Raw genomic sequence first — 12715 nt, 5'->3', positions numbered from 1 at the left:
GAGAGCAATTGAGGCTGGGGTCGTTTACCGTGGTCAGCAGTTTGAATTACAAATGAGAGATAGCTCTCTTGGGTTGCGAGGACTATACCGAGTATTGAACCTTACTATAGATGAATATATAGATAGATGTAGAATACCTTGATTCAAATTTGTTCTTAGCTTTCCTTGACCCTGATTGGCCACCGTCACCAGCACAGAGTAACCCAACAAGACCCACCAGGCTTTTTCCTCAAGTTTTTAGGGGTCCAAGAATCCAATTATCTGTTATCAAAAGGTGATATTCTCTGCCGATCATTAGCTAGGCGAGTTTAATTTCATTTCGATCTAATGACCTGACCTGACTGACATAAGCGCGTCTTGTTTTGATCCAACTCCTTCACCGCCCCCTCCACCAATCCCATTTTCCATCCTCGACCAGAACCTGCATGAAAATCTGAAACAATGGCCGCGACCATTAAAGATCCACAACGGATCGTGGAGATACGGGAAAGTGACATCCCCGTTCCCTGGTGCGATGAATTCGGCAAAATGATCAGTGGCATGAAGTGAGCCCACCTCCTATCTTTTAACGGTATGATGGCTAATCAATACGCGTAGTCTTGATATTAGCAATTCACGGGAGCTTAATGACTTTAAGCTAGGCGTAATGAGAAAACTACGCACGTTCAACAATGATGACATCCCGGATGATATGACTCTTGCGTCTTTGAAGATGAGACGCATGGCACTTGCGAAAGAGATGCTAGGCAAGATGGGAAAGGGCGTCTCTATTGAGCCGCCTTTCTTTGTTATTTGGGGCTGTAATACATTCATTGGCAGTGGAGTCTATATTAACCGACAGTAAGTTAACTCAACTTCTTAGATGGCCATGTCAACTGATTGCAACAAACAGAGTCTCCATCTACGACAATGCTCTCGTCACCATTGGGGATGGTGTCCTCATAGGTCCCGACGTCAGCATCTGCACTACAACACACCCAACAGATAGTAAAGGCCGAAAAGAAGCACAGGGTACATCGTACTCCTTGCCCATACGCATCGAAGCGGACTGCTGGATAGGAGCGAGAGTGACTATCCTGGCGGGGGTCACTATTGGTAGAGGCGCGACGGTGGCTGCAGGTGCAGTTGTCCATAGGGATGTTGAGCCGGAGACCTTAGTGGGTGGTGTGCCGGCGAAATTTATTCGGAGCTTGAAGGAGGTCCCGAAAAATGATGTGATTGAGGAGGAAGATGAGGATGAGGATGGATTATGATACGTGGCATCATCATGTGTACGATAGGAAGGAAGTCGGATGAGGAGAGGGTCAGAGGAATCTGAGTTAATGAGGAGGTTTTCTAATTATGAATTTTAACCTGACGCCGTCGCTTCCGACACATGAACCTCATCTAGTACACCTAAGCGCCCAACAATGCACCGGTAACCTCACCTACCACCTCATCAATAACCCCAGCTAACTCCTTCGAAGCAACAGCTGATAGCAACACCATGACAGTAAAGAAGTCATCACCAGGCACATAGACGCTAATCTGCTTCTCACCAAAGTTCATCAACCCAGCACTTCCATACTTGGCAATCTTATTCCCCTGTCCATCATGCAACTCAAACCCTGATCCAGTGTACTGATTCGGTTTCCACTTGAACCTTCCCATATGCGTGTCAAATGACCAGCTGCCACTCATTGAGCTGTATTTGATGACCATGGGCTGATTGTACACCGACATATCGACTGTTGAAGTGCTTATGTGCATGGAGGCTGTTGCAATGATATTCTCAGGGGCTGGAGGGCCTCGATGGACAAGGAAACTGGGATTGGTTGGGCGCTTAGATATTGTGTAGAGGGGAGGTGCGTCTTTGGGAAAGCCAGTGGGGGTGACGAAGAGGATGTCTTCGTTATTAGGATGAGGTCGGATAAGGAGTGACTGGGAGCCATCATTGGCAGAGACGCTTTGGGGGTTTGATGACCCGTATAAAACTTTGTTCAAAAGTTCTCTCATTATGGATTTCGTATCAGGAAAGAGATGTGGAAGTGATTGATTGGGTATATCCTTTATCTACAGGGAGCCAAGAAGGATTTCGACCAGATTTATACTCAAATCAAGAACGCCCTATCAAGATGCAATTTCGACATGGTATAAGCAGTATTCCGAAAACATATCCATACCGCGACTGAGGTTGTACAACGATCTACATATCTCATCTAATGCACAGCCATGGGTGGCAACGTGGCGGTTACATGCCACCACAGGACAGGACAGGGCTGAGCATCTCACACAGAACCGCTGATCTCGGGACAATCGATGTCAGTATGCCTTGGATCGACATATCGTCTTGAACTGATTCGCTACCGATAGTTCACAAGCTCATTAAGCATCGGAGTCAACGGTCGAATGAGACGCATCTTGAAGGATGCCTCAATTAGAACCCTCATTCTCCTGCAGCAGACATTCAACGCTATACCAAACAAGGAAAAACGCTGCGCTCCATCTCATCCTTCAGTGGAGCAAATCCAATCAGACGCCAAAGATTATGTCTCTAAGGCTGAGCCCTGGTTCTTCTCCAATTCAGCCTTTTGGACACAACAAAGCGGGGCGTAGAGACCAAGACCAAGATTTAACTAAATATCACCTTCATCCACCGCTCGCTTCATTCAAATTTTGACTGTTTTGGGTTACATTGACCGCTTGACTAAAACCAAACCAGAATGCCGGGTGTTCCGTCTTACAAAGGCTGCGATGCTTGTCGAAAGCAGAAGAAGAAGGTGAGTCTTATCCGACTGATCGGCGGGAGGGATACGTTACGGATCTGACCACCGGAAATAGTGCGATAAAGCTCAGCCGAGATGTGCTCGTTGCGAGAGACTCGATATTGCCTGCGTCAACGTGGGTAAACAGCGCTACAAGTTCAAAGTCAGGACTCTAGAGCATGGCTCGAGCAATTCAACACCTCAGATCGTCGACACAGATAGTGACTCCAGTTCACGAAAGTCGTCATCACCGTTACAAGCTCTGATTAAAGTTCCGAGTAATCCGACGACCAAAGTAACCCACACGTTGGTATCAAGACTGGAGATTACAGACTTGCGTTACGATATCACCTGTTATGGAGACTTTTTGCGACATATTCCTGCCAGGTTGGGGAGGAATGAGGCTCTTGATGCTTCGGCTGATGCTTTGGCTACGACGTTCTCGACATTGCATATGCCGCAGGGCTATCAGACTATCGATGCGTTGACGAAATATGGAAAGGCGCTGGGTGCGTTGAGGTTGTGTTTGGCTAATCCAGCCAAGGCGAGGATGCCCGAGACTATGTGTGCTGTTTATCTGATCATGATCTGTCAGGTTTGTAATATACGTCTTTACAGCATTCAATGGACACTGACATATTTCAGGGTTGGCTGGGACGAGATGATGATCCGAATACAAGTCATGGCCAAGGTCTAGCATATCTGCTCAAAGCAGCAGCACGAGAGAACTGGAAAGCAGGTTTCGAAACAGAAATGATTCTCACCTTCTGCGTCCCAGTAGTACGCCACTTGCCCTCCCACAACCTCAAAACCCCAACTAACAACTTTCAAGATCATTGAGAGTATCTCAAATCCCAAAGTCAGATTAGAAAAGTGGTTCTGGGACATGCTCGATAACTTCAAGAAAAACAACCCTCCTACTCCAGCCGAAACCCGACATAGAGAACAAGAAGGCCAAGACGCCGGTATCCCAAGTCTCTCGATAAGAAATCTAGGAAGACTACCTGACTTTATCAATGAGCCCGAGATACATCGTATGGAGATTACTTGTGCTTATCACAGGTTATGTCGAGACCTGCGCAAGGTATCCGAGATCGTCAAAGCCGTTACGTGGGAACCTGGATACCAACCCACGCCAATGCAACTCCGCTTATCACGCTCTTACAATTCAGCATACTCTGTTATGCTAACGGTTCTCGTTATCATGAACGCACTCATGCAGGCCTTCGATCCCTACAACCTCGCCCTCGTGGGTGAAGCAGCACTGTGTTCCTCAGAAGTGGTCTCCATGGCACAGAGGATAAGTCAGTACCGACCTCTAGGCGCAAGTCATGTACCTCTTGCTCTAGCTATTGCTTGGGCTGCTACAGAAGAACAAGGCCTGAAGGCACAGCTTGACGAGCTTATGAAGGAGTATCAGCAGGATTGGATGGTGACGTGCTGGGACAAAGTTGGGTACTGGTGGATGGATAAGTTTGCCGAGTTGAAGGAGAGGTTGGCCCCGAGGGTTGTGTCGCCTGAGCAAGAGGATGTCTTGGTTGCTCAAGGTGAAAGTGCGATCACTGTGGGTTCGAGGGCCAAGCAGCCTGCGGAGGAGTGTTGTGTTATGTAGATCCTACTATGATGTTTGAAGAGTGATAGACGATTCACGAACAACTCTTAAAGTAGTGAATGTGTAATAACAGAGTATCATCATCTTCCTTCGCATTGTTGGTACTCCCAACATTGATTGGTAATGGGAAGTTGGGGAAAGATTTCTTGCTTGTACAGACGTGAAGGATTCGAACTTACACAGTCTGATATTGCACAGCCTCCACTAGATGCTTAATCCGATCCATCTTAAAGCTTCTGACAAGGAAGAGTGAGCGATTTTGATGACACGATGTTAGTGTAAGTGAAAGCTTGTGGTCAGAGAGCCATCAGCAATACCACTCAAACTAACCTCCAAAAAACCGTTATCTCGATGAAAACCTACCTCAAACCGCCAAACAGAGACAAAACCTCTACTATGACGATTACATTCAATTGCTCGCCAATAAAACGTGGTGGCGCAGTGAAGTTCGCGATCGGGGCGGTGCTGAGGTTTTATGGTGGACACGGTCAGATTTGACCGATGAGGGCAAGGGTTGTTGTTCCCGACCGCCTATCGCCATTGGTCGTTTGCTGACATCTGCGTTCTATCACACAAACTATCACAGAATGGTTCTCATAGCTTGACTGAAACTGTCAAGAGCACGTTCAAATCTCTCGCAAGAGTGTTAGATTAGTTGGAAAATTGTAAGTTGGGCTGAGGCTGTGTTGAAGCTTGGAGATGTTTTGAATGTATCGCGACTTTTGAGGAGGCAGTGTTGAGCATTGATGAGTCTGAAGGATCAAATCGTCGGTCTTTAGGTACTACGGAAGCCTTTCTAAAGAAGAGATCATTGATCATCATTATAGTATGATAAAACGAAGAAGAGTATAAATCTCAGACATGATACCATGAAAAAGCATCATCGAAAACTCAACAGTCGTTACTAAAACATCCATTTACAAATGTTCCTGTGCTCTATCTCAAGCTCAGCTGTTCAATCAGACAGTCTAACCATCAAACGCTCCAAAGATGGAAAACTCGTCTTCATCCCCAAGGCAGACAAATCGTCGCCCTCAACTAAGCCTTCAACAACCTCAAGTCCCCAAGGCAATGTCGGAACCAATGTTCAGCCCAACGGGTCTGCTAGGAGATAGATATGATCTTCTTAGACAAGAGATGGAAGAGCGATCACGCTCTGCTACAAACAGGCCAAGAGAGAGTCCTTTCAATGGTGGCTTGCTCGGTGCTTTGGAAGAGTACGAGAACCAACAGATGCCTCGTGGTCAACAGGCTGGTTGGAGCTTGGCGCGAGCGCCGTCGAGAAGATCTTCTCGTGGTCCTGATGATGCACAATACGTCAGCCGTCCTAGGCGAACTTCGAGTGTGTCTTCTACTAGGACTGACTCTATCTACTGCGCTCAAACAGGCGTCACGCCAGCACCGTTACTTGATATGTCGTCTACAGCGCCACAAAGACAACCATCATGGCGAGCCAGAGCTTCGACTGGACAGTCTCTTTTGGCTTTGCCCGAGAGCTCTGGGGGTCGGTGGAATACACCTCCAGCGCTGAACAGAAGTCGCTCAACGGCTGTTCGGCCATCGGGTATGGGAAGGTCTGATACCTGGCCTGATGCTGCAGATTCTATGAGATTAAATCGCAGAGGATCTTCGGCGAGTTCATCTGCTAGGCCGATGACTTGGAATGAAGCTGCTAGGACCGAGCCAGCTAGAAGGGGTACGTTGCGACGGTGCTAATGGTCATTATAATCTTTGGATGGACGACGGACGTCTCAGAATATATGGATGGGCTAATGATAATTTTATAATGCTGGAAGAGGTATCAGTGAAGGAAGTGGTAATTCTAATCTATTTATAGAACAATAATAATAGTTATGTTTCCTCTATGAGGTGGAAATGGAGGGTACCGAAGCGTAGGTCGTAGTTCTGGGGCCCGGGATCGAACATCATCTCCGGTGCTGTTTCCCTTTGTTCAAGAAGTGAATCACTATTGGGCAGCAATAACTCCAAGAACTTGGGCCGCTATCTATCAATGTTGAATGTTGTATCAACTGATACGACGCTAGTTTCTGCCAATCACCAACCGTATAGCCATGGATTCTTTCGCTTGTTGGGACTCATCGAGACCATGTGTTGATTATTACACTGGATCTTGTCCGGAATGTGGGTATAATTGTCTTTAGCTAGCATCAAACGTGACGAGACAATGCGACCTGATCACTGGTAAAGACATTGGTTCTTTTACGTGTCTTGACTCAAAAGTCTAACCCGCGAAGGTCAAGCGCTATAAAACACGACAAATCAACCAGGCATGGAAATTACTAAATCCGCCAGCCCCGAAAGCGTCACCGGGTTAGTTTTACCAAAACGGGGCAGCAAGGAATTTGCCATGGGAGGACCCGTCTCGACCTCAACACAGAGGTATGGACTTTATTGCCGGGCGGGGATTGAATGATGAATGTGATGATGCGAATTTGTCACCGGCGCTGGCTGAGTTGCTGGGGATCTATGCCCTATAGGGATTGTGCAGTCTAGGTTGAGAAACTTGTGAGATGTGCGCACAGAAGGAGGCTGAGACATCCTTCAGCTTCAGCTTGGCGGGTACTTGAAAGAGTAGAAATTGGGATCTGTCCATGTTGATCGAGATCAATCGAAAAAAACAAGGCTATAGTACTTGGCCAGCTTCTGTTTAAAGCCCAGAGGTAGCATTGAAGGTCCGAAATCCAATCTAGCCCTCTCCCACGATGTGACCTAAGCTGTCGCTCAATCTAAAAGCCAATCCCACGATCCACACAGCTTACTCAACTAAAACTCCAGATCGAAAGCTATCACAAGGTTGACAGGTTCCACCTATCACATATCCGGGAACACGACCGGAGTTGGGAGTTAGACTTCTGTTCCTTGCAGAGGTCAATCAGTAATTCCAATTAGTTCAGAGTTCAGACCATGCTCAAGAAAAGTTTCCGTCCGCAAGCGGCTACCACATCATGGATCCGCCTCCCCGACGATCTGATCCCTGTGTCAGAAAAATAAGGTTCACTAGGATGAGGCTTGGCGCTGATAAAGGAGGTTGATCCTTGATCCAGGGCTTTGGACTCGGTAAATGAGGTTGAACTGTAATGGCTTGCTGATTGTTGCATTGTACATTCTGTATTTGGTATTGAGATGTTTCATTTTAAACAAAATAAAAGGGTTTCTAGATTTCAACAGATTAATGACGGGTATTGACAAGATTGACATGTCAGATTGACTCGACCCTGCTTGACTCGAGATCCCCCATGGCGTCGACCATTTCAGTGGCGTTTCATTAGCAGGCCACTAGACACATTAGCCCGTCTCACTTGACTACAGGCCAGGGTCATAGATATAATTATCAGCTGCACCTACGCGTGGCCCGCGTCCGTCCACTTTGCTCTCTTCATTTCATTATTCCCTCCAGTTACGCCATGTTTATCACGATTACATAACACCAACCTCACATTTTGCCCGGCTGGCTTGACCGCCGACGATATTCCCGTCAAGATGATTTCCAGCAAGGCCGTTATGGTAGGAAAAAAAAACTAATGGGCTGAGATTAGGGTGCTAATTGGTTGCAGGCCTTTGAATGGACTCTTCTGACCATCGCGTATATCTTGGTTGCTGCTCGTGTTTACGTGCGGCTATGGCTACGCAATGCGAGGTTATATTCGGCTGATTACTGGCTTTTTGCCGGATTGGCGGCCTGTCAAGGATTACTCATATGTGATACTTTGACATATGAGATGAATGCCATGGACGACTTTATGATGTCCAGCGTAGCTCTCAAAAAGGTACAATCACCACAACCACTCTCAGATCAACACTAACAGGGCCTACAGACCCGCTTCATGACGAATTACTTCTTCGACTTTGGCATCTACTTCCCTAAATTCAGCATCATAGCATTTTACTTTAATCTCGTTCCCTGTACACACCCAGGAATGCGAACTCTCCTCTACGCCTTGGCAGCTCTTACAGCATCTTTCTCGCTCGTCACCTTTTTCGCCGATACGTTTTGGTGCGGACCGGATCCTTCGGTGAACTGGCTTGATACCGATGAGGAGCATTGTCAGGCTTTTATGTCGATGACGCTCATGAAAATTAATTGGTCTATGAACTTTACCTCTGAAGTGTTGAGTATGTTGTGTCTCAATCGTGTGTATGGATTGTACTGACTTGTTAGATGTTCTTTATCCGATTCCCTTATTGAAAGAGCTCAAGGTTAATTCGACACGAAAGAAGATTGGATTAGCTGTTGTTTTCAGTCTTGGGCTTGTTACGATTATCGTCAGTATTGGACGATTCATCACAACGACCTTTGTCAGCAACGACATCTCAATATGTACGTCCTTCCCTCACCCTTTCTACCTCATAATCTAACACAATCTAGACATCTGGGCAACAGCCGAGATCTGCATCTCAGTAATGGTCGTAGCTAGCACAGCTCTACGACCCCTCCTCCGAAAAATGTCAAACATTAGTATGATGAGCAGCAATGACCACCACCACGCGGGCCCCGTAAAGCAACCTGAAGTCAATGGCGTCGGCACGATTGGGTCGGGGGCGTATTGGAGTAGGAGGAGAAACCAACCAACTCACAGCCTCTCTGGGAGTGAGACGGAATTAAATACGATGAACGGGGTTGTCTCGACACATCACGTTGGGTCCAGAGAGACAATGGTTAATATACCTGAAAGGCAGGAAGAGTTTAAAGTATAGATGGACTGGAAGATACCCCTTTGCTCAGAGCATAATAAATAAAATTACTTCATATCGTGACAGAACCAAGATTACAAGCGGAGTCAGACAGATGACATTACAAGCTGGTGAAATCCTGGCTGCTGCGGGCGGACACTAACTACTGTTACGTTTGGAACCAACTCAGCGATGCGAAGAACTCGTAACTTGAAGGGCCAATGAAAGTCATGATGAAAAGCTTCAGACCTCTTCTGCAGATCTCTTTACCCAGCCTCCACTTGTGGGTGGGTGAAGTGTCATTCCAACAGTGCGTGTGGAGATTACCACATTAGGAAAATCTCCCCGCGGAGCCTTTCTCCATGTTCGACCTCTTACTTCGTATCGTGAAGTATAAAGCTCCAGAAATTGGGAGGGCGAACAGAAAATCATTCCTCCTCATCTTGCCCCATGCTGAAACTTGTTAAGAACTTGACCATTCGCCATGCCTCACGCTCAGAGCAATTCTACCATTGAGGGCGTAGAGCTCCACGTCAATGATGGCCTTCTGGCCCAAACGGAAGTTGCCAAACTTCAACCCTCTTCCCTCGATGAACCTCTCAATGTTCTCTATCAGAGGTTTCTGTCCAATGGCTATCTTCTAGTCAGGGGTCTTCTTCCTTGCGAAGATGTCCTTGCAGCTCGCGAAGCATACTTCACATCCATGGCCCCAAGCGGTGTTCTCAAACCCGGAACATCCCCCGTCGAAGGCATCTTCGACGATGCAGCAGATCCAGCTGACTATCCAGGTATTGGCGCTGGTAGTGGTCAAAACTCTCGACCTGGCGAGACGAGCGAGTCGAATACATTTGTCGACGCAGCTCTCAAAGCCCACACCGAGCCTTGGTACGCTGGTCCAAAGGGCTTCTGTAGCCATCCCGTTCTCAAAGATTTCGTGTCCCGCCTAACAGGCTGGGGCTCAAACACCTTACCCGTCCGCCGTACCCTTCTCCGCAACAACACACCAGGCAACAAAGCCATCGGAGTACACTACGACCAATCCTTTATGCGCTATGGCGAACCAACCTCTGTAACAGCCTGGGTCCCCATGGGCGATATTGCACTCGACGGAGGCGGTCTCATTTATCTCGAAAACAGCGAAGCACTGGGTGCAGAGATAGAAAATGATTTTGCGAAGAAGGCCAGAGATGCGGGTATGAGTAATGAAGAGATGAGAGATGCCTTCAATAAGAATATGATGAGTACAGGATTCTTGGCAGACGGACCTGCAACTTTTGGGAGGGAGCATGGTAGGAAGTGGCTTGTTAGTAGGTATGAGGCTGGAGATGTCGTGTTTCATACTCCGCATATGGTACGTAACTGACTGTGCAAGGGGAGATGGAAGCTAATGTGGTGCGCAGATACATGCTTCGACAATCAACCATGACAAGCAGAATCGGATTAGATTGGGTACTGATTTGAGATTTGTCAACTCGGCGCGACCATGGGATAAAGTAAGTACGTTCCGACATCCCGCAACAAGGCGACGCTAACGAGCTGAAGCGATGGGACAAGGACTTTGAGTTTGGTGATGGCGTCTAACATTGGATGTCTGACACAAATTCCGCAGATAGCTGAAACAATAGCTTTATTCAAATATTTTGGTCTTGTGCCCTCATACCAGCCCTGTCTGCGTCATTCCATTGTGTCTCCAAGGTTTCAATAAGCCTCTTTGTCTTCCATCTGATCAACTGTTCCACCTTCTCCAAGTATCGTATCGTATGTCTTCGTACACATGGATCGTTTATACAGTATCCACCTTAAAATTATTAGAACTTGGCGTAAAGTCATTCTTATACTTACAGAGTGATAACATATGTGCCGGTAAAAAGAACGCGTTGCCTGCTTGTTCATTTGACAGTGCCAAACTCATGAGGGTGCATAGATAAGAGGATATTGTTTCCTATCTCGACGTCAGCTTAATAAACCAAAACCTCCATGGCTATCTGACCTGTATGTTATGGGTAGCTGGGTCGTTCTGATCCTCCAAATCATTGAGAGTGTCAAGACAGAGCACTGTCTTGGCAGCAAAGTAATGCTGCATCCCAACCACTATACCATATTAGCCGCTGCCCACAACACGCTAAAAATAATCTTACCAGGCACAGAAGCCGCAAAGCAAATCACTGGAAACGGTCTATCCTCCAACACATCTCCCTTCTTGTGGAATATCGGCTTAAACGACACAGGCCTCTCCTCAAACCACTTCTCGACCTCGTCTTTAACATGTTCCCACTGCCTCTTTCCCAAGAACATCTTCATAATCCTTGCAAACAGAAACACTGCCCGATTCGCCCAAGCAGAGTCATCCCTCCGTTGGAAGACACCCGATCTCTCAAAATTCTCTAGACAAATCTCTACTGGTACCTTTCTTGCAACATACACATAGATCGTCTGTCTCAAGTGTACCCAACTTGCCGCCTCCGCCAGTTCACCTTCCATGACGAACCTGGAAATAACCTCATGATTCAGTAAGTTTTGCGTACCGGAGAGGTGAGTGTGTGGATCAGAGGATGGGTCATTCTCTTCGTAGAGACGGGCTAGGACCACGGACGTTAGAAGGGTTGTATCCCAGGGTAGGTCAAAAGCGCGTATGAGAAGATTGATATGCTTGTTGTGGTAGTATGTGCTTTCTAGCGTGGTGGGGGAGTCGTAGCGGCTGGATAGGGCGAGAATACCATGGAGGATCATGGGGTTCTGGAGAGCGAGATGAGGGACTTGGAGGGTGAAATGGCGAGCGTCATCGCAGGCGTCGGACTGTATGCGTCAGTAAGGCACAGTATTAGGCAATGGGAACTTACTAAAGGTGCTAGTTTGTGGACATATGTCATGAAGAGGAAGGCTTCTCGTTCGGTAAGTGGTTGAACATCTTGGGTAGACATGGATTGCGGTATCGAGGAAGCAAGATGGGTAGTTTCAGTTGCCGTCAGACTATGTCCAGATCTAGATCCCGGGGTTAGCGCTTCCGTTCCGTTGGCCGTGGGTAGAATTATTGTGGCAGATATATCTGGGTTCGAATGCTCCACGGTTGCATCTTGCGTCGTAGAGATGTCACCATTAATCCCTCGCGGTGTCGTGAACGAGACTAGCGGGAAGTTATGAGCAAGATCTATTACAGAGACAGAGAAAAACGGCAACATACTTGTCCCCGGCACTTCCACCTCTTCCCTTCCATCTTGTCTGTTCTGTAGATGATTATACTTGAAACGAATGGCACTCTCGAATTGACAGTTTTGACTTGACTCAATACAAGCCCCGCATTGTGAAGCTCCTGGCTGGATGACACATTTTCTATGTCGTCGACGACAGGACGTACAGCAATTCTTCCTCTTACTTTGAGCGGCTTTGGTAGGCATTGCACCCGAGTGATAGGTGGGATGAAAGAGGCATATTGTCTTCAGTGGGTTGATGTTAGACAGGCGCTAAATTAGCCTCTGGGGCTGCGTGATTACTGGTAGTTCAATCCCATCATCATCAAGCTGGAGAACCTCATTATTCTACGCCAGAGTTTACTCTTGATATCCAGATATCTCTTTACCTTAAGAAGTACTACCAGCCATTTGACATTCGAAGGACAGGCAATGTCTTCCCACCGCCTTTCTCTTAGAGTGTCAGGATGCATCAGACC

At 47.2% G+C, this 12715-nt stretch overlaps 6 protein-coding genes across 6 annotated transcripts; 4 read left to right on the top strand and 2 right to left on the bottom strand.

Moving 5' to 3' along the window:
- Positions 1 to 441: 441 nt before the first annotated feature.
- On the top strand, positions 442 to 1253 carry FIESC28_09760 (uncharacterized protein; the record flags this gene model as incomplete). The annotated part of the gene is made up of 3 exons (XM_031163896.1): positions 442 to 545; positions 598 to 840; positions 893 to 1253. 3 exons carry the CDS (start codon positions 442 to 444, stop codon positions 1251 to 1253), a joined length of 708 nt encoding a protein of 235 aa, XP_031012056.1.
- A 142-nt stretch (positions 1254 to 1395) lies between these two features.
- FIESC28_09759 (uncharacterized protein) lies at positions 1396 to 1995 on the bottom strand (the record flags this gene model as incomplete). The annotated part of the gene is made up of 1 exon (XM_031163895.1): positions 1396 to 1995. The coding sequence occupies one exon, from the start codon at positions 1993 to 1995 to the stop codon at positions 1396 to 1398; it is 600 nt and encodes a 199-aa protein (XP_031012055.1).
- Positions 1996 to 2702: 707 nt separating this feature from the next.
- On the top strand, positions 2703 to 4356 carry FIESC28_09758 (uncharacterized protein; the record flags this gene model as incomplete). The annotated part of the gene is made up of 4 exons (XM_031163894.1): positions 2703 to 2759; positions 2821 to 3339; positions 3390 to 3524; positions 3577 to 4356. 4 exons carry the CDS (start codon positions 2703 to 2705, stop codon positions 4354 to 4356), a joined length of 1491 nt encoding a protein of 496 aa, XP_031012054.1.
- Positions 4357 to 7857: 3501 nt separating this feature from the next.
- FIESC28_09757 (uncharacterized protein) lies at positions 7858 to 9211 on the top strand (the record flags this gene model as incomplete). The annotated part of the gene is made up of 6 exons (XM_031163893.1): positions 7858 to 7881; positions 7932 to 8144; positions 8193 to 8490; positions 8537 to 8695; positions 8744 to 8918; positions 9136 to 9211. 6 exons carry the CDS (start codon positions 7858 to 7860, stop codon positions 9209 to 9211), a joined length of 945 nt encoding a protein of 314 aa, XP_031012053.1.
- A 321-nt stretch (positions 9212 to 9532) lies between these two features.
- FIESC28_09756 (uncharacterized protein) lies at positions 9533 to 10629 on the top strand (the record flags this gene model as incomplete). Its single annotated transcript, XM_031163892.1, has 3 exons — positions 9533 to 10399; positions 10449 to 10541; positions 10591 to 10629. The coding sequence occupies 3 exons, from the start codon at positions 9533 to 9535 to the stop codon at positions 10627 to 10629; spliced, it is 999 nt and encodes a 332-aa protein (XP_031012052.1).
- A 400-nt stretch (positions 10630 to 11029) lies between these two features.
- Positions 11030 to 11969, bottom strand: FIESC28_09755 (uncharacterized protein; the record flags this gene model as incomplete). Its single annotated transcript, XM_031163891.1, has 3 exons — positions 11030 to 11139; positions 11187 to 11844; positions 11889 to 11969. 3 exons carry the CDS (start codon positions 11967 to 11969, stop codon positions 11030 to 11032), a joined length of 849 nt encoding a protein of 282 aa, XP_031012051.1.
- Between the last annotated feature and the right edge of the window lie 746 nt (positions 11970 to 12715).

This window comes from Fusarium coffeatum (assembly GCF_003316985.1).
Source record: "Fusarium coffeatum strain FIESC_28 chromosome Unknown BRIP53273_contig_264, whole genome shotgun sequence".
Taxonomy (NCBI): domain Eukaryota; kingdom Fungi; phylum Ascomycota; class Sordariomycetes; order Hypocreales; family Nectriaceae; genus Fusarium; species Fusarium coffeatum.
This window is presented reverse-complemented; position numbering and strand designations above follow the sequence as displayed.